This window comes from Dryobates pubescens, chromosome 1, assembly GCF_014839835.1.
Source record: "Dryobates pubescens isolate bDryPub1 chromosome 1, bDryPub1.pri, whole genome shotgun sequence".
In the NCBI taxonomy this organism is placed as follows: domain Eukaryota; kingdom Metazoa; phylum Chordata; class Aves; order Piciformes; family Picidae; genus Dryobates; species Dryobates pubescens.
The window spans coordinates 27,641,742-27,662,188 of NC_071612.1; the positions used below are offsets into that span (position 1 = coordinate 27,641,742).

General features: G+C 48.9%; 1 protein-coding gene across 2 annotated transcripts in view; it reads right to left on the bottom strand.

Annotated features, from left to right (window-relative positions):
- Positions 1–12,220, bottom strand: part of SGCZ (sarcoglycan zeta) — a 206,552-nt gene extending 194,332 nt beyond the window's left edge. For both annotated transcript variants that reach the window (XM_054163374.1, XM_054163300.1), the window contains exon 1: positions 12,134–12,220. In XM_054163374.1, the coding sequence (XP_054019349.1) occupies positions 12,134–12,172 (39 nt within the window). In that variant the 5' untranslated portion in view covers positions 12,173–12,220. The remainder of the gene's footprint in view (positions 1–12,133) is intronic.
- Between the last annotated feature and the right edge of the window lie 8,227 nt (positions 12,221–20,447).

The window sequence follows — 20,447 nt, forward strand, 5'->3', positions numbered from 1 at the left end:
CACTGGCAGAGCTGACATTTACATTTTCAACTCATCAACATTCCCCTACCAGTGGACAAACAGCCTGCTGAGACAGAGACGACTGAAGAGTGGCCTGGGAAGCGCAGAAGCTAACTCTCTGTGCCCTAGAAACTCCCCGTGCAGCGCCCAGCAGCAAGCACAGCCACACACCCCTGCCCACATTTCTGAGGGAACAAACCAGTCCCAAACCTCAGAGGCCAGGAAGGAGCAAGGCTGTGATGTATGCAAGCTGCATCCCTCACTGCATGTTTTTAGGTGCATACTGATTGACTTGCCTCAGTGTTTAGAATGAAGTTGGCTTTAAGCAGTCAGGTCTCTTTCCAGAGCTACTGATGATGATATCATTAACCCTTGGTATTGAAATTCTGTTAGCAGCATCCCAGTAAACAGCTTTGCCATCTCCTTCTTGGCCTCTGAAACTTTGCAGCTGTCAGGCTTTCATCTGCCTGGTTTTCTGGAAGAAGGTATCGATAACAGCCAGCTGCCCCTCAGAGCGACCCAGACCCAGGCTGTATGGGAGGGAGGCATTTGCATTTCACCTGCTTTTAGAAATGTGCTTTTAAGTTGTTTCTTTCTTAATAAAGAAGTTGTTCTAATTGGCTAAAGATTAAAACAGAATGTAATGAGCAGATGTGCCATGTCCCCCCTGCTGTCTCCCCTTCCCCTGAGAGGTTCAAAAAAGGCATTTTCTAAGCAAAACCCAGGGCTTGCTTCGGTCATTAGAGTCCACTGTGCCCTGCCTTGGGCTGGTGTAAGGGTTGGCTGTGTGGAGGTGTGGCAACAATCACAGCCATCCCCATCAGCCCCAGCTCAGGTTCTGGCATCTCTCAGCTCCCTGTGAGAGGAAGAGCTATCTGGGACAGGGCAGGGGGTTACCAAGCAGGATTCCCTTGCCACACACAAATGAAACATTTCTTTCTCTTCACTCCAGACAGATTTTTGTGAGTAGTTCTGAGCAGGGTTTTGGGACTCCAGCTTTACTGAGAATAAAATGAAGAGATGCCTGGCTCTGGACAGCTGTGGTCATTTGGTCTGTCTTTGCCTGCAACTGGCAAGGCATTTTACAGGAACACATTAGGCTTTTCACACCTTTCCAACAGCAGTGAACCTCATTCCTGCTGCTGACCACAGAAGTAATTGCTGCATGCAGAATAAAATTGGTTGTTTTAAAGGTTCAACTCTGTTTTCTTGTTTCAAGCTTTTTGCTCTTTTGTGGGGGTTTTGTTTGGTTGGGGTTTTTTCTCCAAGTCTACATCTAGATGCATTTAAGGCAAATACCTTCACACAGAACAATTCTTTCTCTTACTGGGGTAAAAACACACACGAGTGAACATCAAACCACTGCAAGGTGAGGGGAGCTGGGCTTTTCTCTGAAGTGGAAATAGCTGTTCAGCTTCCTCATACAGAAGGCATTCTTTTCATAGGGAAACTTTCACAGCTGTTTTCTTGCTTACAAGATCGGGGCGGGGCGGGGTGGAATCAACAACAAACGTTTAGGCAATTTCTGAGCCCTTCATTTAAACCAGACACCTAAGACTAACAATAGAAGGGACAAGAAACAGAACTGCCTGCTGCAGCAAGCAAGCAATTTGTGTCCAGTATGCACCAAGCACCTACCCTTGTGCCATGATTCCTGGGCCAAATTCAGGAATAATGTGAATAGTGGCAACTCCTGGGATACACACACTGACAAATACTCCATGCTGAGGGGCACCTCACACCACGGTTGCTTATTTCTGCTCTGTGAGTGGTAGCCCTGTTTAAGATGCTCCAGCTCCCAGTCACCCATGCCAGCCCTCACAGAGAGTTTACTGCCTCTGCACTGCTGCTGATGCCACTGCATTTCACCTTGCAGCTTGGTTTACAAGTGTTTGTGTCACCTAATATTAAACTATGTGGCACCCGATCATTGCTAGAAAACTTAAGCACACTTAATCTGGCACGGTGCTGGCAAGTCAGATATGGCTGAGAGAAAACCCCAGAGCTGTACTGATCTGCCTTGGCTAAGCCCATGGAGGGCACCTTCACCTGGCTCACCTTGTGCTGCTGGCTTCTGCCAGCAGACCTGCATCTTGCCATTCTTTCCTGCCCCCCTCCTCTTCATGCTACTGCCTTTGTCTGGGGGGTCACAGCAAGAGGCTGGAAGTGTTTACACATCAACACTACAGAATGTTTTGGTGATGTGCTGAAGAATGTAAAAACCCATAACTGAACATATAACTGAGACCCCTTATGCATAAGGGCAAAGATGTGAGTCCTAGCAGCTGCAGTTTGAGTAGATTCCTGCTTTAGTGAAAACCCACAGCATCATCCCAAACAATTGCCAGTCTGGTTATTGCATCAGTTTTAAGGGCAGACCTCAGCAGTCTTCTCCACAGATGGAAGCAACATTGAGACCTGTGATTGCTGGTCTCTGCCAGTCCTGTCAGCTCCTCATTAAAGGTGAGGTAGCAAAAATGTTGTTTGGCATGATGAGAAACAGAAGTCTACCTGCTCAGCAATAGAGGAGAGGTTTTCCTTAAGGTAGTAACCAGAGAAAGCTAAGTGGAACAGGTCCCATCTACAGACTTGAGATTTGCAGTGCTCAAGAGTGCAAGTTTTGATCCCATATGTGGGTCAGAAAACTACAAAACCTATCAGATAGCACTTCAAGGACTCCCTTCCACTAGGACAGCACCTTGGCAAAGGGGGACTTCACTTTGATGCCTGTCAGCAGTATGATGGAAATGCTACCATGAGAAACAAAGGCACTGCTCACACAGTCATCATTTCACTGAGCAGCAGAGCAAGCGGTCTGGGCAGCCTGGGGAGATGACATATTTACACCAGCAGAGAAGGTTATCTACCTCATCTAAATGGATCCTGAGCAAAACAGGGAGCTTAGCTGGGTAGAGCTCTCTTCTGGGCAAAGAGATCATTCTCCTATCACACACTCATAATGAGTTGGGGGAGACACGAAGCAAAGTATGAGAAAAAGTCTAAATATAGTATCTGCCTCTCCTGAAAGCAAGAAGTGAGGCTCAGTGCGGTGCTGGGGAAGCAGCACACACCAACCCACCTGCTGTCAGGCTCCACAACACGCTCTTCTGCTGCCAGCTTCTTCAGGAAAAGCTAATAAAACATAGATGGAATGTAATCATCACTTTCCCTGCATGAAGATGAAGCAGGAACCTGAGCCTCCATGATGACTGTCTCTGCATTCATCTTATGCCTGCTCAGCTGCAGAAGTCGTTGGGAAGTGGCACGTGGAATGGTTCCAAACCGAAGTGTATCTGAACTTGAGCCCTACAGGAAGTGACAGACAATACCAGCTTGTTGCTAGCTGTTTATTTACCTGCCAGGGAAGTCTGACAGAGGCAGGCAGCCTCGGGTGAGGCCTGAAGCCCATTGTTTCAGCAGCAGCACGGGGGAAGATCATTATTACCAACATTAACATACTGGGTACTGCCCCTGGAGGCACCACCAGGCACCAGCCCTCATGCTGGCACCTGTCTCAGCCTTCAGGAGACCGAGCTCCTGGCAAAGAGAGTGAGGGTAGACCTGAGGGTAGGTGCCTTAGGTACCCCACCAACCAGAGTAACTCAGCTGAGTGATTCTGCAGTGCTTGCCATCTGTCAGTGGTGACTCAAGGAAAACAAAGCACAGATGGATCTTAGTCCCAGTTTGTGCCTTTCTCTTTCTTTCCTGAACTCTTCTAAACTTCAGAGGGGTTTGGGATTTTGTGTCATTTTGGAGGAGTATATTTGCATCGTGAGTTTGGGCTCATTCACTGGTTAAGTCCTGTGCCCTGCTGCTGTATGTTGACAGGTCATGAGGGAAAACTTGTTTTCATGAGGAAAATCTTCTGTACTTTGAAGGTGACAGAGCAGTGTTTCTGTGCAGCCTGGCTAGGTGAACCTCCCTCAGCAGAGGACCTGGACTAGGTGACCTCCAGAGGCCCTTTCCAACGCCTGCCACTCAGTGATTCTCTGTGGCTCTGCCCCATCACCCCTCCTGCAGGCTGATCAGCCTGCCTCCTCATTTTCCAGTTACTGAGAGCAATAAATGGTGACAGCACTTTCAGCCTAAAGGCTAAGCACTCTTCCTGGAAAAACTGCCAGTCTCCTTGTAACTCTGAAAGTCTCTCTACAGTTTACTGGGTCATAGATCATTCCAATTCCTTCCTCACACATACCTTACCAGTGAATGGGATTCACAACAGCCAGCCTGCTTAGCAGGGGGGCTCCTGAACTAGCCAAGAAAAATTACCACAGAACAAGCCAACACACACAGCAAAACCAAAACCCCACCAGATGCAGATTGAAATCTTATCCATTGCCAGGTTCTCTACTGGACTGAGATTCATATTCTTAAATGCTCTGCTGGACGGGCCCAAGCAATCACCCTGAGTACAGAAAGCTGGCTCAGTACTTTCTTCAAAATAGAAACAGCTCCTCCACGTTGTGCTGCAGTCACCTGCTGCTGTTAAAACATTGGTAGCTTGAGCTAGTAGTAAAAAAAACCAAAACATTAAAGGGAAGTCTCAGGCACCTGCTCAGGCCACCTACCAAGTGAAAGCCACTGCCCCAGTGTGCTGAGCTCATGCTTGCAAGGAGTTAATTGTGGGATCACTCTCACTGGATTGCAGTCCTCAGCAGATTTCAGTGTATCTAGCAGATGCGTATCAATGCCCCAAAGCAGGATCAATCCTAGGATGCTGCTCTCAGCCCAGATGGGAATATGCAGTGTGTTAGTCATCAGTGGGATGTGCCTAGCAGCATCACCAGGGAAAACAGGCATCTGCAGGAAGTGAGGTCCTTGTGCATTGCTTTCCAGCACTCAGCCTCTGTTGCACTGCAGGCAGCCTGCTCATAGCAGCTCCTAAAGGAAATCCTGAATATTCCTGGAAAACAGAGGAGATAGAGCTCTCCTGATGAGGCTGTTAATACCTTGACTGCTTCCCAAGCTTCTTACAGCCAAACCACATTTGCTCCTAAGCCACAAGTGCAATGAGGAAAGACAGATTGTGGGGAAGAGGCCTCCCAGCCCTGACCCCCTCGCAGCAGCCAGCAGGCAGGCTGGGAATGTGACAGCCAGGAAGCTTCCTGAGTTCAGATTAAAGACCCTCTCCAATACAGGCTTGAAACTGAATGCCAGGTAAAGGACAGACCCTGAGGCTCATTGCAGCTGCTCTCTTCCTTCTTATTACAGGTAACTCCTGAAATTGCAACTCCTTCCATCTCTGTGGAGCGATGTGCAGTGACAGGCCAGCTTAAAAAGCAGCACAGGCTCTATCCATTTTTGACTCTTAATTTTGATGCAACCCTGATTTGCATCGTTAACGTGGTTAATTTACTTGTCTTCAACTAGTTCAAGGGCAGAAACATTTATGGACTCATTTGCATATGTCTGAACAATCTAATTTAGTCCTACTGAATTACTTCATTGGGAAGACTGCTACCTATCACTTCAGTGAGTTATGCCATATTTTCCTCAGCTCCAGGTCCTAACACACCACAATGCAGCAACTACCCAGGTACCAATCAGATAATTTTTCTGTTTTAATTAGATTGATTTTCCAGAGAGGTTTTCCTGGATTCAGACCCATACTGATTTTCAAGAGCTGTCACACAGCCACTCCCCTACACTGCCTGTGTTCAACAGGAAGTTAGGAAGGTTTTCCCCCTTCTTGAATCCTACTCAAAATGCCTTATGAGCCACAACTGAGAAGTACAAGCATCATCCAAACTGACCTTGGAGAGTGAGAACAGCACAACTACCTGTGTGGGTCTGGTTCAAGAATCTGCACTCTCCACCCTGACCACGGCACAGAGCAATGCATTTAGACAGCAGAAATCCCAATCGTTTGTGTTCATGTTTGGGCTTCCACAAACTGCACTCCATTGGCCTCTGCCAGGCTGGAGAGGTAGGGACGTTTGGGCAGCCATGGCTTCTGTCTACTAGCAGCATTTGTCTGCTCAAGAGCTTTGGAGCAGGAAGGTGGAACCTCTGAGCTCCAGACCATGCTGCCCAGCTGAGCTGAAGAGGACTGATAAAACAGAGAAATGTGGCTAGAGACCAGATTCTTATGCCTGAGGCATTCTATTGCTTGTGGCACTGATTCTTAGGCATATCACTGATGTACTTCTGCTGATGGAACTGCACTAACTTTAAAAAGTACTGCTAATTTATAACTGCAGAAGGATACTGTCCTCATCCAGTGCTTTTCAAGTAGATTCTGTCCTCGTCCACTGCGTTTCAAGCAGTGCAAACACATAGGAGTTAAATCACAGAGTCCTGCTCAAGGTGTAACCCAGAGGTGTAAGAAGGGAGGCCAGACCATGTTTCAATTATTAACACAGCTTGCTTGCACTTCCTCAGTCCCTCTGTAACCCCAGCTGTGTGATGTGCTGCAGTCACATTGTCAGCCAGAAACAAAGCTTCATCTTTTGCATCTCTCGCTGCTGTGGCATAACCAAGTCATCCCTCCCTGTGATAAGCAACAGAACTCAGTGCTCATGGACAGCAACCTCACATCTTTCTTCACAAAGAAAGGGTTTGCTGTGGAGTAGTTAACATGAACTACCTCAGAATTAGTGAAGAATCTGATGGCTTAGCAGAGAAATGTCAGTCTTCACTCCTGGACTGTTAATTCTGGCTTTCTGATGGCATTCCACGTGGCTGCAGCCAGCAGTACCACAGGCAGCCAAGCAGGTTTCTGTAGGCTCCTTTAATGTAGAGTATTAAACAGTGTAAGCAAGGGAGCACTTCTGAGACACATCCTCCATCTTTCCTTTGAAGGAAGGGAGAGAAAACAAGAGTGGTCCCCCTGTGGGGATGCCCCTGGACCTTCAATGTCAAAAAGGGTCTTCACTCAGCATGGTGTCAGGTTTTTTTCACATCTTGAGTCTTCGTCTTGTCCTTTGGCATTCTGAATCCTTAGAGGATGCAGAAACAACCACATTGGACATGGATTTATGAAGTTTACGTCAAATAGCACAAGACAAAATTATTTCATAGGAAAAATGCCTTGTGGCATTTCCATTATAACACCTTGCAAACAATCTTGTCCATGGCCTAATCAGGATGCTGGGAAGGCAGCACCAACGTCCAAAAGGTTAAGGGACATGGTATGAAAGCACAACTGGGGCTCCCAAATACAGCTTCACATTAGACTGCCATATCCCTGAAAGGCTCCAGCCCAAGTCAAACGCTGTCTGACCCACAGGAGCCTCTTCCATTTCATGAAGAAAGAAATGTGTTGCTAACCTTTATGTAAATTTCTCACATCTGTTTTGTATAAGTAGCAGAGGAGAACACAAGATTTATCCCATCAGCCACGGTGAACAGGAAGATAAAGTGGTTTTTTTTTCCCTTAACCAAGCCTTCAGATGTTGATGTATTTTCCATTTAAGGACTGCAGAGCTTAGCAAAGCTGTAACCTACAGTGTCAAAAAGCCTGGCCACAGGTTAGCTCTATTTCTTGGTGGGGATAGGACAGGAATGATTTCTGACATGTACAGTGAGAGCACTGCCACTGTCTCGACCTTTGTTCTGTGTCCAGTGTAAAACTACATCTTCTGCACAGAATTGTCTTCAGACTCCTGAACTACAGCAGCCCTTACACATATTGGGAGATGGAGAGGAATTCCCACAACAGGAACACATTTGCATGTATATCACCTGAAAACCATTTCAGCTTCACCTTTCATGAAGAACAGTTTAAAGGCTGGGTTCTCTGGCTGTGAATGCAAAGGTTAATAGTCTCCATTGAGCATTACTGATAGAGCCCTAGTAAACCAGAACAGTCTCTCGGAGGGATGTAGGCAGAGGAGAGGAGGAGAGAGCAGGTTCTGTGTTAAAAAAAGACAAAACCCATAGAGTCCACAGTCATACGTCCATGTCCCTAGCAAAGACATGAATAAATGAGGTAGAGCTTCACAGGGGGATGCTGAGTGCTACAGAGTACTACATTTCTCATTATGGAATGACTAACTTAACACAGAAATATAAACACCTACTCAGTCTCCCCAGAAGTCCTCCCACAGCAGCCCAAGCCCAAGAGCTTCTCTGGATCCTTCTTCTGGGGAAAAAAACCAAAAGCATTAAACAGTATTTACAGAATTGCTCTAGGTTTTTATTAGCTCTCCTCTTAATTTCAGTGGTGCGATGGTTTACATGCTAAGATCACAACACTACTGGATCAACCTCTTATTTAAACTCCCGTGGTTCTCTTGCTTGACATTTTTAATCCAGTATTTCGTCATTACACAGATTGTATCAGAGGACTGATGCTGCAGAACCTCATACGGGACCAGTTCCGTGTGGATGTTAAGTTAGCAGCTTTGTACCACCAGGAAATGTAAAGCTGCAAACAGGCTACAAATATCCACTCCTGCAGGAGGAGATTCAGCTGATGTTCACCAGATGGTTCAGAAAGAGTGTACAGTGTTTAATGTTGCTGGATATTAAAAGTGATACTCTCAAGACACTTCAGCACAGTATCACAGACAACATCTTGGTTTTGTTATGGAAAACTCACTCTGAACCAGCATCTTCAGGCAGCAGGAAGTGGATTTCCAGGGCTGTTTTTGTCCCCTCATGCAAACAGCCTCACTGTTACCACACGTTCCACTCCAAGCCAACCTTCCTCCAGAACAGCATCAGAATGGTTTACAGACTACAAGAAGGAAAACCTACCCCTACCTCAGACACACACAAGTTGCAGTTACTAGACAAGCCTGAGAGCAAAAGGACCACAATGCATGGCAAAGAACTGCATGGCAAAGGACCAGGCAAATGTGCAGAACAAAATCTGTCATCTGCCCAGTGACAAAGAACATCACAAATCAGCAGCAGTCCAGAAAACACAAATGCTTCTCCAGGCCTCTTTGCAAACCAAACTCGGCCAATTTCAAGCAAATAAATACAAAGGCCTTACCATAAGGTCTGAATACATTAAATGCAAATTGGGTAGGTTAGTTCATCCCATTGTGTACAGGTACACCAATTACAGAGCCCTACAACACACACTGCCCTCCTAGAGCACTGGAGTTTCAAGCATGTTCAAAATGTTATCTAACAGAAAGTGCTTCACAAGACTAAACCCAAGGCTGCAGAATTCTTTAGTCTGCAGTTTCGGTCCTACTCCTTTAAAACTAAACCCCCACAGGCATGTGAATTAAAAAGTCAGAGGAAAGTTCCTGCATGTATCTGAGAGCAGGGATGAGACAGATCAAAGGAAAACCAGGACAGCTCCAGATCTCTGGCAGAGTACTCCCTGTTTCCAGTACTGCTCTGTTCCCCCAGGAACTCGTGCACAGACTAGCAAGGAGGAGCACAGCCACCCTCAATGCCAGGTCTTGCACACAGGATACCTGTTCAGTTTGCCACCAAATGACCTTTCAAAATGTATATTCATTACACCTCATTATATTTGGTCTTTATATACCTCAGGATTCATTTCCATCAGCGCAGCAAATAGCACACAGATGTCAAAGCTGTATTTACTGCCTGATATGACCAGTTTAAAAGCTTTATCTGTTGCATAGTGTGTACTTCTCATGTCATTATTACATAGCACCGCTACAGCACACTTGACTTGTAGTATTGGTAGCAAAGTCATCGTTGTTGTTTTTAATGCTTACTGACATGCATTTGTCAGAATGAAGGAAGCCCGGCGTCGTGAACCCAGCCTGCTTCCAAAACCCCCGGCATGTTCTGCTATGACACCCTGCTACCGTATTCGGTGTTCTTCAGACAAACCCTCTGAGCTATGTGACGTGGGAGAACTCCGCACCTAGAGCTGCCTGCTCCCTCTGTCCCGACTCCGTCCCTGTGGTCCAGTAAGGCACCGTGACGGCCTAGGGGAGAAGGAACGGAGCACTGAAATGACTTCATTTCTTCTAAGACAGGCCGGAAATTGATGAAAGCTTTTCCCTACTTAGAGCAGTGTTAGAGGTGCTTTTTATTGTGCCCAACTACATACAGCAAGGTCACCAGCTAGGAACTGCTTTAGTCCCCAAGAGCTTTACCTCTCTCATATTCCTGTTGGTAGGAAAGCGGCTAGGCGGCTCGCACTGCGGGAAAATCCCAAGCTGCCGGTGCAGGCTGCACGGCTGCTTGGCACCAAGGGTGGTGCTCAGGCGGGGGTCCGCCGCTGCCGGCCGCGTTGGGCCGGGGACCGAGGCGGCACCCGTACCACCCTCTGCCGGCGGCCGGCGCGAAGCGGAGCTGCCACAGTCAGCCCAGCGCTACGCGGGGCACTTTGCCAGCCTCCGGGAGCACCCCCAGCCGCCACGCATCTATAGGACACCTGCGGACGCCAGGGGAAGCACCGTGCCCAGCGGCCTGTCCCAGAAGCTCCAGACGCGAAGATGAAGGTGCTGGTACTTCCGAGCAATGCCCCTCGTAGCGCTGCTCAAGGTCGCTCAGCTGTGCACGCTGCAGCATCAGTTGTAATTGCAGCGCAGGTCCCTGCGGGATTCAGAGCAGCCCCTTCCTCTTCAGCAGCCCTGTGCTGGGTGCGCCGCGGGACGTGCCTGTCCTCTAAGGACAGTTCCTGCAGAGCACGGAGTCCTTCTAGCACCAGCATGTTTGCTTTAGAGAGCCTTTTAAAATAAACCGTTGAAATAAAACTTCCCTCCCCTCCTCCTCCTTAATTGGAAGACTCCGCTCCTGTCTTTCCCGCACCAGCTGTCTCCTGTGAATCCTGGCCAGGCTCAGCAGGGAGCAAGCTCCCTGGCTCGGGCCGGCAGCGTTAGCACCGTGCCGCGCTCGGATCAGCGGCTCTCAACACGCAGTGGTTTCAGTGCCTACTCCGTCTTGCTCTCCCGTCACGTCCAACACCCGGGCGCTGCTACAGCTCAGCCCTGCTTCTCCTTAGGGATTTACAGCAGCTGCGAGCACGACCGAGGTGTGAATCTATTGATTCACTGCTGTCTCGCAGACAAGTGTGCTCAAGTACTTCCCGAGCTGACTTGTCAAAGAAGAGACACGTCTAATGTCACCAGTTTCCCTCCCCGGCGTAAAGCCCTCTCCAGCTGCGGGGTTGCCGGCGTCCTCAGCGGGTGTCCCGGGGAGGGCTGTGCGCGCAGCAGGGGAGAAAAACTGTCCTCCCCATGCTCTCCCATCGCTTCATTAGCCGAGCAGCGATTCCTTCGCGCCCCGCCGGAGAGGTGTCGGTCCCCTCCGGCCCGGTGGCCCCGTCACACTCGCCCCACGCGCCTCCTCCCCTTGATCACTGCCTCTCCCGACCCACCCTCTTTACCCCCGTGTTGATGAAGGCTTTCATGGCGTTGCTGTGGTTATTATTATTTTTTTTCCTGCCGTTGTCATTACTATCATCAGTGAGACTCCCATGATTATTATCACAGCCCAGTTCCCCCCCAGGGCTGGGGGTCTGGCAGCGGGTGTGGGCAGACTCTCCCTCTCCCCAAAGGAGCATGCTCAGCGCTCTCGGGCATGCTCCTTCAGCGGGGAGGGAACCGGAGCTGAGCCGGGGGGGCGGCGGAGCGGGGGAATCCTCACACTCTCACCGTCCTAATGCGAAGTTTTATTGTTCAAGCGGCACCGGAGGTAGAGCCGATCCGGCGCCCGCTACTCCTCATCCTGCCGCCGCTTGCTCAGCTTGGTGAGGGGACCCGGGCACCGCGCCGAGGGCGAGTGAGGTAAGGATAGAGAAGGAGACGCTCCCCCTCGCTCCCGGCGGCGAGGAAAAGAGGAGGAGGAGGAAGAAGAGTAGATGCCCAGGCGAGAAATGCTTCAGAGTCAACTTCTGCCGGGAAACCCTCAGGTTCGCTGCCGCCTCCTTCTAGAACGAGATTTCTGCTGCGCCCGGCGCTGTTCCCAGTGCTGATGCAAGGCCGAGAGTACAAGGGCTGCACCATCACCATCATCATCACCATTATTATTATTATGAATGCTATTACGACGATGATCGCGGCTGCGGAGGGGAGGAAACCGCGCTCGGCTGCTCAGCTGCCCTCCAGCGCTTCCCCCGCCCGGCTCCGCGCCCCGGGGCTGCGGGAGCTCCGCGCACCGCACCGAGAAGCCCCCTCCCCCGCGGGCAGGCAGCGGGGACAGGACGGGGTCCAACCCAGATCATAATGACAGCAGCCGGCGGGTCGCCTACCTTGAGCTCCTCCGCGTCCAGGTTTGCTGATCTGGCCATGCAGCGAAACTGAGCGGAGCGGAGGGGAAACTAGGGAAGTTGTGCCAAAAAAAATTAAAAATAAATAAATAAATAAATAAAGCGGCGCCGGGGGTGGGGGGGGGGTGGGGGGAAGGAAAAAGGGGAGGGAGGAATCTAGTCTCTCAGCTTCCACCCTAAACTCAGCGTTGTCCTCCAAACCCTGGCAGCTCCCCTCCGTCTCATTCTCCAGGATCACGCCGCCGTCGGTGTAAATAAATAAAAAAGATAAATAAATAACGGACTGAAATGAATAAATTTCACTTCTTAAAAAAAGAAAAAGAACTCCCTCAAGGATTAAAGCGACAGGTGATCCTTCCCTGGTGAAAGATCTACGTCCTCTGGAAAGGAGGAGACGGGGGAAAATCCACTCAGTTTAAAGATTATCTTTTCCCTTCTGCAATAAGCTCAGAAACCGGCGAATCGCAGCATCCGGAGAAGAAATCCTGCTTCCCTGGACAGCATCATGCAGCAAATACCAAGCCAATGTGTTCAAACTGAAGAGGATACTCTGTGGTGAAAGCCTCTCTCCATCATGCCTGCTCTGAGAGCTAATTTAGCACCCTGGGAGCACAAGGCATTAGCGATGGACAGTTTCGCTGGCGAGATAATTCCCCAAGTCCTGCATAGACTCAGAAACGCTTTGGCAGTTATTCTCTCAATCACAATAATAGTATTTCAAAAACCAAAAATCCAAACAAACACCAAAACCAACCCAAAACCTAGAGATGAGAAAGTCTGTAGGGGATGGTCTCCTGTGAAGGTTATGCTACGAGAGTTGGTAGGAAGGCAGGAGGTGGATCCCTCGCCGAGGAGAGGAGAGGAGGCAGAGGCAGCGCCGTCCCCGCCGCCGCTGTGTTGCTGTCCTTCACCGCCAGGTGCCTGCCTGCCTTCCCGCCGCACCGGGGTCCTCCGGCTCTCCAAGCCCTCCTCTTCCTGCCCGAGCCGCGCAGCCCCGGCTCTTAACGCCCGCGGCCGCCGCGCCGCCAGCACCGCCCCGCCGCGGCCTGAGAGGCGGGCACGGCTCCCACCCGCGCACCCTGCGCGCCGCCCGGGCCCCGCCACCCGCGCCGAGAGCCTCCTGTCGCTAGCCCCACGTGTCCTGAATAGCAGCCGCTTTCACCGGCGTAAGCCCGCTGCCGCCTGATGCATCGCTGCCGCCTGATGCATCGCTGCCCGCGCAGCCCCGCGCCCGCCCGCGCACACGCAGGTGTGTCTGGACGGGGAGGGTGCTGCGAAACTTCCCGGTGCCTGGCGAGGGGCGCACCGGATTTGTGCAGCTGTGGAGCGCATCGTGCTGTGCGGCAGCTCCGGTGGAGCAGCCTTGCTGGTGCCACACGGATGAAGTCCGAGGCGCTCTCAGGTGTTCCTTTACTAATCTTTTCCCGAGGAGTCACCGACTCGAGGACGTCATATCTCACAAAATTAGATTGAAAACCCCCAACTCCTCCCCGGTGAGATCCTGCTTTTCTCATGGTCCTTGCTGTACGTCTGTCCCTTGCCTTTTGGAGAGCAAGGCAGTGATTCTTGGTTTCCTGCTACCAGTCCAGCCTCCACGAATGGCAAACTCAGAACATCCCTCTCTAGTGCTATCACCTCCTCTCTACAGTACTTTAAATAACGTTGGTACTGCTGATAATTTGGTGTGAGCAGGCAGAACTAACAGCCCCAAGTGTGCACTGTCTTTCCAGTTCAGTACAAATCTGTTTGCAGCTTCCAATAAATACTTTGAGGTTACCATGAGCTCTCCCTGGGAGACAGCCAGTGGTGGCCATTTCTGAAGGCTGAGTATTGCCCTCTTCTGGAAAATTCTACAGATGTGAGGCAGACCCTGGCAAATGACATTTCTCCTCCTAGCACAAACTGTCCATGATTTCCAGGCTCATTGTGGATGCACTGAAAATATCATCGTTACCATTAATCTAGAACAGCAATTTGTAAAGATTAAAGAAAGACCTGGAGTGATGCTCCTGCATGAGCCAACAGATTGGTGTCCAAGAAAAAGACTGCCAAAGTGGACACTAAATCAAGCTGCTGTAGAACCTCTACAAATTCAAAAGAGTGCTTTTTTCCCCCTGACAGCTTGGACAGGCTTCTGGAATAGCCCATGTTGAATAGAAGCATCTCTCAAAGAGCATTTCTAAGCCTCCCCGAACGTATTAATATGCAGTACTGGGAAGAGGAGAGGACTGTCCCATTGTGTGACACCAGCCAGGAGACATCCTCTGAGAGCACCTTGGTGCCCTGGCCGGTGCCACTGGATAACCAGAAGACCCCTTGAGCCTCTCAATATGTCCATAATAAACGTGGTCCATAGCAGACCAACAAGTAGCAGCACAAAATGCAGCTGCATCGAAACAGAGCCTCCAGCACCATGACCTTCTGCTGTCTTGCTGCCGCCACACCACAGCCTTTCTCAGGTGGGACACTCCTCAGTTTGCTTTCACATTGGCACAGAGCATGTGGGGATGTGGGAGTTTGTGATAGGTTCCTCTGTGCAATTCAGTTGACACTGGTCAAGAGTTCATGGAAGAGAAGGAAAATTGCTGGGGCAATCCTATAAGCCTCATTTCCTTAGAAAACTAGGCCAAACTGGTTTTGACAGTCACTTCAAAAGGTTTCCCTCTTCATAGGCAATATAACCAAACAAGTAACTTTTAAAGTGATTTTTTGCTGCCAAGGCAGGCACTCCACAGTTAATTAACTGAACTTTTAGTCGCTTCAAATGCCTGATGTATGATCTGTGAGATGTCTCTGCTTTCATTGCAGGGCCCTACCCTAGAAGGCAGGGCTGTCATTTCCATTCATTACCCACCTGTGGCCCCGTGCCTTAGCTGTTGCATGCAGGATAGGATTATTCTTCTCCTTAAAGAGGACTTTCTGTTTCATGCTGTGTTCTGTTAATAGCTGTGCTCTGCTCAAGGCTCAACACACATTTTTGCTATGAGGGCAAATATTATCATTACCATTAATGCAGGGGAAAGCTGAAACCAAGCCAACAGAGCAGATCCAAAAAGGAACCAGAACATTCTTTAAGCAGATCTGAGCCTGAGCTCTGAAAATGGGCCCTGAGCCTGGTGCTTGCAACAAAGCATCTGGAAATGAAGAACACAAAGCAAGCAGCAGTCTGCAGTGGCTGAGCAGTGACGTTGACCTTAGGCTCTTTGTTCAGCAGGTCAGCATGTGGTGGAGCAAGGGCAGAATCCTGTTATTTGGCATAAATGCCCCTGTCTCAGCTGCTCTATCACCTTTATTCATGGCTTCATTACTTCTCTCATCTGCCAAGCCTCCCAGCCTCTCTGGGTTGATCTTTTCCCCCGCTAACAAACCGCTATTCATGGTGCTGAATGAAAAGTCATTCACGGCCTAGTCCTGCATCTTCCCTGTGCCCTCGTCTTCCTCTGTGAGGCATTCCTGGTGAGCATAACTAAGGGTTACATACAGGATATAAATAAAGATTGTATTGTCAGGATATGATCAAATACTGCAGGAGAAGGAGAATCCTGGAAGAATAAGCATCCTTAAAAACTGAGTGTTTGCCTTTGACAGGCTGAGCTCAGGCTGAGGTTATGTTTTGGTATTTAATCTTCTAGGTTGGTTGGTTGGTTGTTTTTCCTTTTATTAAGGCTAAGAAGACTGTCTCTGAAGATCCTCACTGTACACTTCCGCAGCAGTGCTGGCACTGGAGTACGAGAGCAGGGCAGTGAACTTTGCAGTGGTCACCCTGATCAGGACAGAATCTCACGCAATCTGCAAAAGCTGCCTTCTGGACATAAAACACCCAATTCTGCAGTCTTTCAAGACTGCATGCAAGCAACAGGGGAGCATGTTCCTTACATGTTTATAATTGCCCGGTATTAGCAAGCTCATGAAGAGTTTGCAGCCAACTCCCTCTGTGAGACATCCAAAGAGTGAGAAAGAGCAGTTCAGACCTGCTCTGGGAGCAGTGGGAACCTGTAGCTTTCAGCTTTTTAAACAGGCACAGTAGGGCCAGTGCTCGGTTGCTGCTATCATTTCTGTCTCCTGCCAAAGCCACAGAGATGAGTGGTTGTCCCAAACAACACGGCACAGTACTTTGTCCCCTCGCCAGCACACTGATCTTTGCAATACCTCTTAGACAGAGCAGTTTCCAATGTAGGGTTGCCTCAAAGACCTTCTTGGGAGGGTTTATCTTCTCTTGGTACAGATAATACAACGGTTTGGTTTAGGCTCTTGGTACAACCTGTGCAGGAAGATAAACACTTCCAAAGGGTGACTTCTTTAATGGAGGTCTGAGTCATCTCTGGTAGAGACTGCTTCCTTCTGACTGTACACAGAGCTCCTGAAGGTATCTGCCTGAGCCTGGGCCCACATGCTCAGTAACTTAGTACAGCTACGATTGAACTGAAGCCAGAGTTGCACATATGCAGCTGAAAAGGGATGTCAATCATCTCGAAACCATGGCAGGTGATGGAGACTTTCACGGTACAGCCACAGGTGCTATGCTGTCTCATTTCTCATCCTTTCAAAACAGAGAAGACAATTTTCCCAATGTAAGTGAGGGAAGAATAATTCAAAAGCCAGTGCAGCTCTTTAGATACCTTTCAGAGGTGTTTTCCATTCTAAACCCAGCAATCTCAAACCCTCAAACCCAGTGTTACAGACCTCAGCATCAAAGATGAGTGCATAGGAGTCCTAATGCGGTTCCTAAGCAGCAGAGCTAAAATCTTCTGCAGGTGCTAAGGGAAACCTGTATGCCTGACAATGTTGTTGATGTTACTCCCCTGTGTGCAGCTATTGTTTATTAGATAGTGGAGGTCAGGCCAACATGGGTGTATGTATGTGACATTAGAATTATCTCTTGGTAAGAGAGCAACCTCAAACTGGAGAAAGAAGTCAGTGAAATACCAATCCATCTTCCATGCTTTAGAACCTATCACAAGCCAGAAAAACTCATTTTCCGTGGGCTAGCACAGGCTTCAGGTGCAAAGGGGCCTGCAAACCTTTGTTGTGCCCTGAGGCTTATGAGAGCTAAGAAGAAGGAAGAATCATAACACTATAATAAGAAAAACAGCAGAGAGAAAACAGATGCTTCCCGTGAGCTGTTGTGTTTCGCTTTATCATGTGAGTAAATAAATGTGTTGGCAGTGAAAATATCCAAGACTCACCCCAATCATTCTTCTATTCACTGCAGAAGTACTTTGACACTGAACAAAAGCCCTGGGATATTTAAAGATGAATTGTGTGCTTCCTTGGCTTGGCATTATTGTGCTCATCAGTGGGAATGAATAGAGCTGCAGCACTGTGCTCCATGTGGGTGTCTAACCTGCGGCCCGTGTAAGTGTTCCAGTGCACTTGTTTGCGTCGCCCTAGGAAAGGCTACAGGTCTTTGCAAGGTATGAGTGAAATCTGAAGCAAATGAGAAAGCTGGAGAAATAAAGGTAGCAGGTTGGATCAACAATAAAAAAACCTGAAGAGATGGAGTATTTCAACTTGAATTAGGCCTAGAAAGCTCAGCTTCTACCCTCCCCAAACATTTGGGCTTGCCTTTCTCATCACGCCCACTAATCCACATAACTCTTCCCTCTTTGCTCCATCCCTGTGCTGGGTCTTTCTTATTCTCCAAAGACTCTGCACTAACCACTTGCCTGTGAAGCCTCCAGCAGAAGGCCAGTTTGGAAGCTAGTGGAGGAGAAGCAACCCTTACCTTTCTAATACAGCTGTCTGAGGTTGAGCTCACTCTTGGGGGGTTCTGATTCAGATCTTGTGTATCAGACTTTCAGTTCCCTGATGTGTTAGAAATTGTACAGTAAAATTAGTACTTGTAGGAACAATTCCTTATGATGCCCCCTTTGCCAATCAACACACAGAAAGCAAGGCAATATTCAGAGAAAATGGAGGCAATACAGGATGGATTTTTTTAGGAAGGGCAACAAGCAGGTTTGTCATGGAAAGATGCATTTTGTGCCAAGTTGCTTCAAGAGAGCAGAGTTATGCACAGAATAGTCCAGCTGAGAGATGGCATAGTTAGGAAAACTGCTTTTGCTCTGCCACTGACCTGCTCTGTGACCTTGTGCTACTCAATAACTCATTTCCCACATGGCTTCAGTTTCCACAACCATAAGAGGAGGGGAATTGTACTTAGCCATCTGTGTCAGCTTGTGAATGCAGGTCTGTAAAGTATCACTGCAGGGCAACCCAAATTGCAGCCTATCAGTTAGGGTACTCCAAAAAGAAACACTGTTCACACTTCCAGCCCAACAAAGTCCAACATTTCTATAGCTCCAAGAACTGTTGGTGTTCTGACAAGCATAATCCAGGTGCATCATCTTTTAAATGCATATGGATAACTCAGCTTCCAGGAAAGAAATATTTACTGATCTTTAGGCAGTAACAGGAGCACATTAATGAGTGAGCATGCAAGTAGATAATTAAAGTGACAAATCCCTAAACCTTTAGCTGTATATTTAGCTCTGGTGAGACCCCACCTGGAGTACTGCATCCAGTTTTGAAGCCCCTATTACAAGAGGGACATGGGGGTGCTGGAGGGTGTCCAGAGAAGGGCCACAAGGATGAGCAGAGGGCTGGAGCACCTCTCCTATGAGGACAGACTGAAGGAGTTGGGGCTGTTCAGTCTGGAGAAGAGAAGGCTCTGAGGTGACCTCATTGTGGCCTTCCAGTATCTGAAGGGGGCTACATGAAGGCTGGGGAGGGACTGCTCAGGATCTCAGGCAGTGATAGGACTAGGGGGAATGGAATGAAGCTGGAGGTGGGGAGATTCAGGCTGGAGGTGAGGAGGAAGTTCTTGACCATGAGAGTGGTGAAGCCCTGGAATGGGTTGTCCAGGGAGGTGGTTGAGGCCCCGTCCCTGGAGGTGTTTAAGCCCAGGCTGGATGAGGCTCTGGCCAGCCTGATCTAGTGTGGGGTGTCCCTGCCCATGGCAGGGGGGTTGGAACTAGGTGATCCTTGTGGTCCCTTCCAGCCCTGACTGATACTATGATACTATGAAATCGGGGGGGAAAGGAAAAAGTAGGAAAAGCCACTGGTGGTGTAGTGCAGTGCTTAGGGCAGCTGGCTGGCTCCATAGGAAAGAAAGAGTTTCAGAGTGTGCTCAGTTTCATCAGCAGGTAAATGTTCTTCACACCAGTGGCATTTAGACTGTAAGCTCTTGAGGACAGAGACCTTTCCCTTTTCATATCCAGCAAGTGCCATGCAAAGACAGAGGTGTGCATTAATATTTAATACCCAAATAATGATAACACCTCTGTGTGAGGTACAGGCTTGCTCACAGAGCCAGGCTGGGTTACAGCTCAGTGCCAACAGAAGAGCCTTCCAGGGGTGCCTGCAGCTGCTCCAAAGAAATGCTGAGCAGTGCTCAGCACATCTGTGAGTCACATTCCTGAAGGGGTGGGATTGGTGTGGTTTGAGGCTTGGGGGGTTAGCTGTGCGCTTGTACCTGTGCCTGGCCTCTGCCTGAGCCCCTCTGAATCTAGTGACCACCTCCAGCAGGTGTTACCAGAGCTCTTACAGAGATCCTCTCACCCATGTGTGAAAGACCACATGGAGCACCCTCTCCAAAGGGACAGGTGCAAGGTACAGTCTGTGATCCTTACTAGGTATACAAAATTCTGCAGGAGAGCACTGAGTTTAGGAAGCTTTAGTCATAAACATGTATTTGGCAGTCCCTTCCCAGTCAGGCTTGCTGAGATCCAGGTGCCCTTTGCTGATGCCCTTGTGGCTAGCAATGAACAGCCTTTGACAAAAAGCTTTTCTTGCAGTTACATTTCTTTTCCCAGTGGATTCTCTGCTGTCTAGTTAGGCATGAACTCGTGTTGCAGCCTTTGTATAACTCAGTTAAAATGTCAATCAAGCCTAAGACAAATCCAATGCAAGCCAGACTTGCTTGGGTGCAGGACTCAGGCAGCTTCATGCTGCATTTTGCTATGATACTGCTACCCTTCTCACATTTAAATATTACATTCCCACTGCATCTATTTTATCTATCTGAATACTCTCAACAGATCTGCTTGTGTCACCACAGCTTGTAAACAACAGCATGGCAATTGTGTTACAGAATGTGGGAATCTGGTTCTCTTATTACACACACACAGAAAGACAATAAGAAAGCATCTCTGTTGTTGGACTGACTGCAGTTGCCCACATCCTGTAGTCCTGGCAAATGGCCACAGGACACAGAGCTGCTGAGTGAATTCAGAGGAGGCCACAGAGATGATCCAAGGGCTGGAGCAGCTCTGCTGTGAGCACAGGCTGAGGGAGT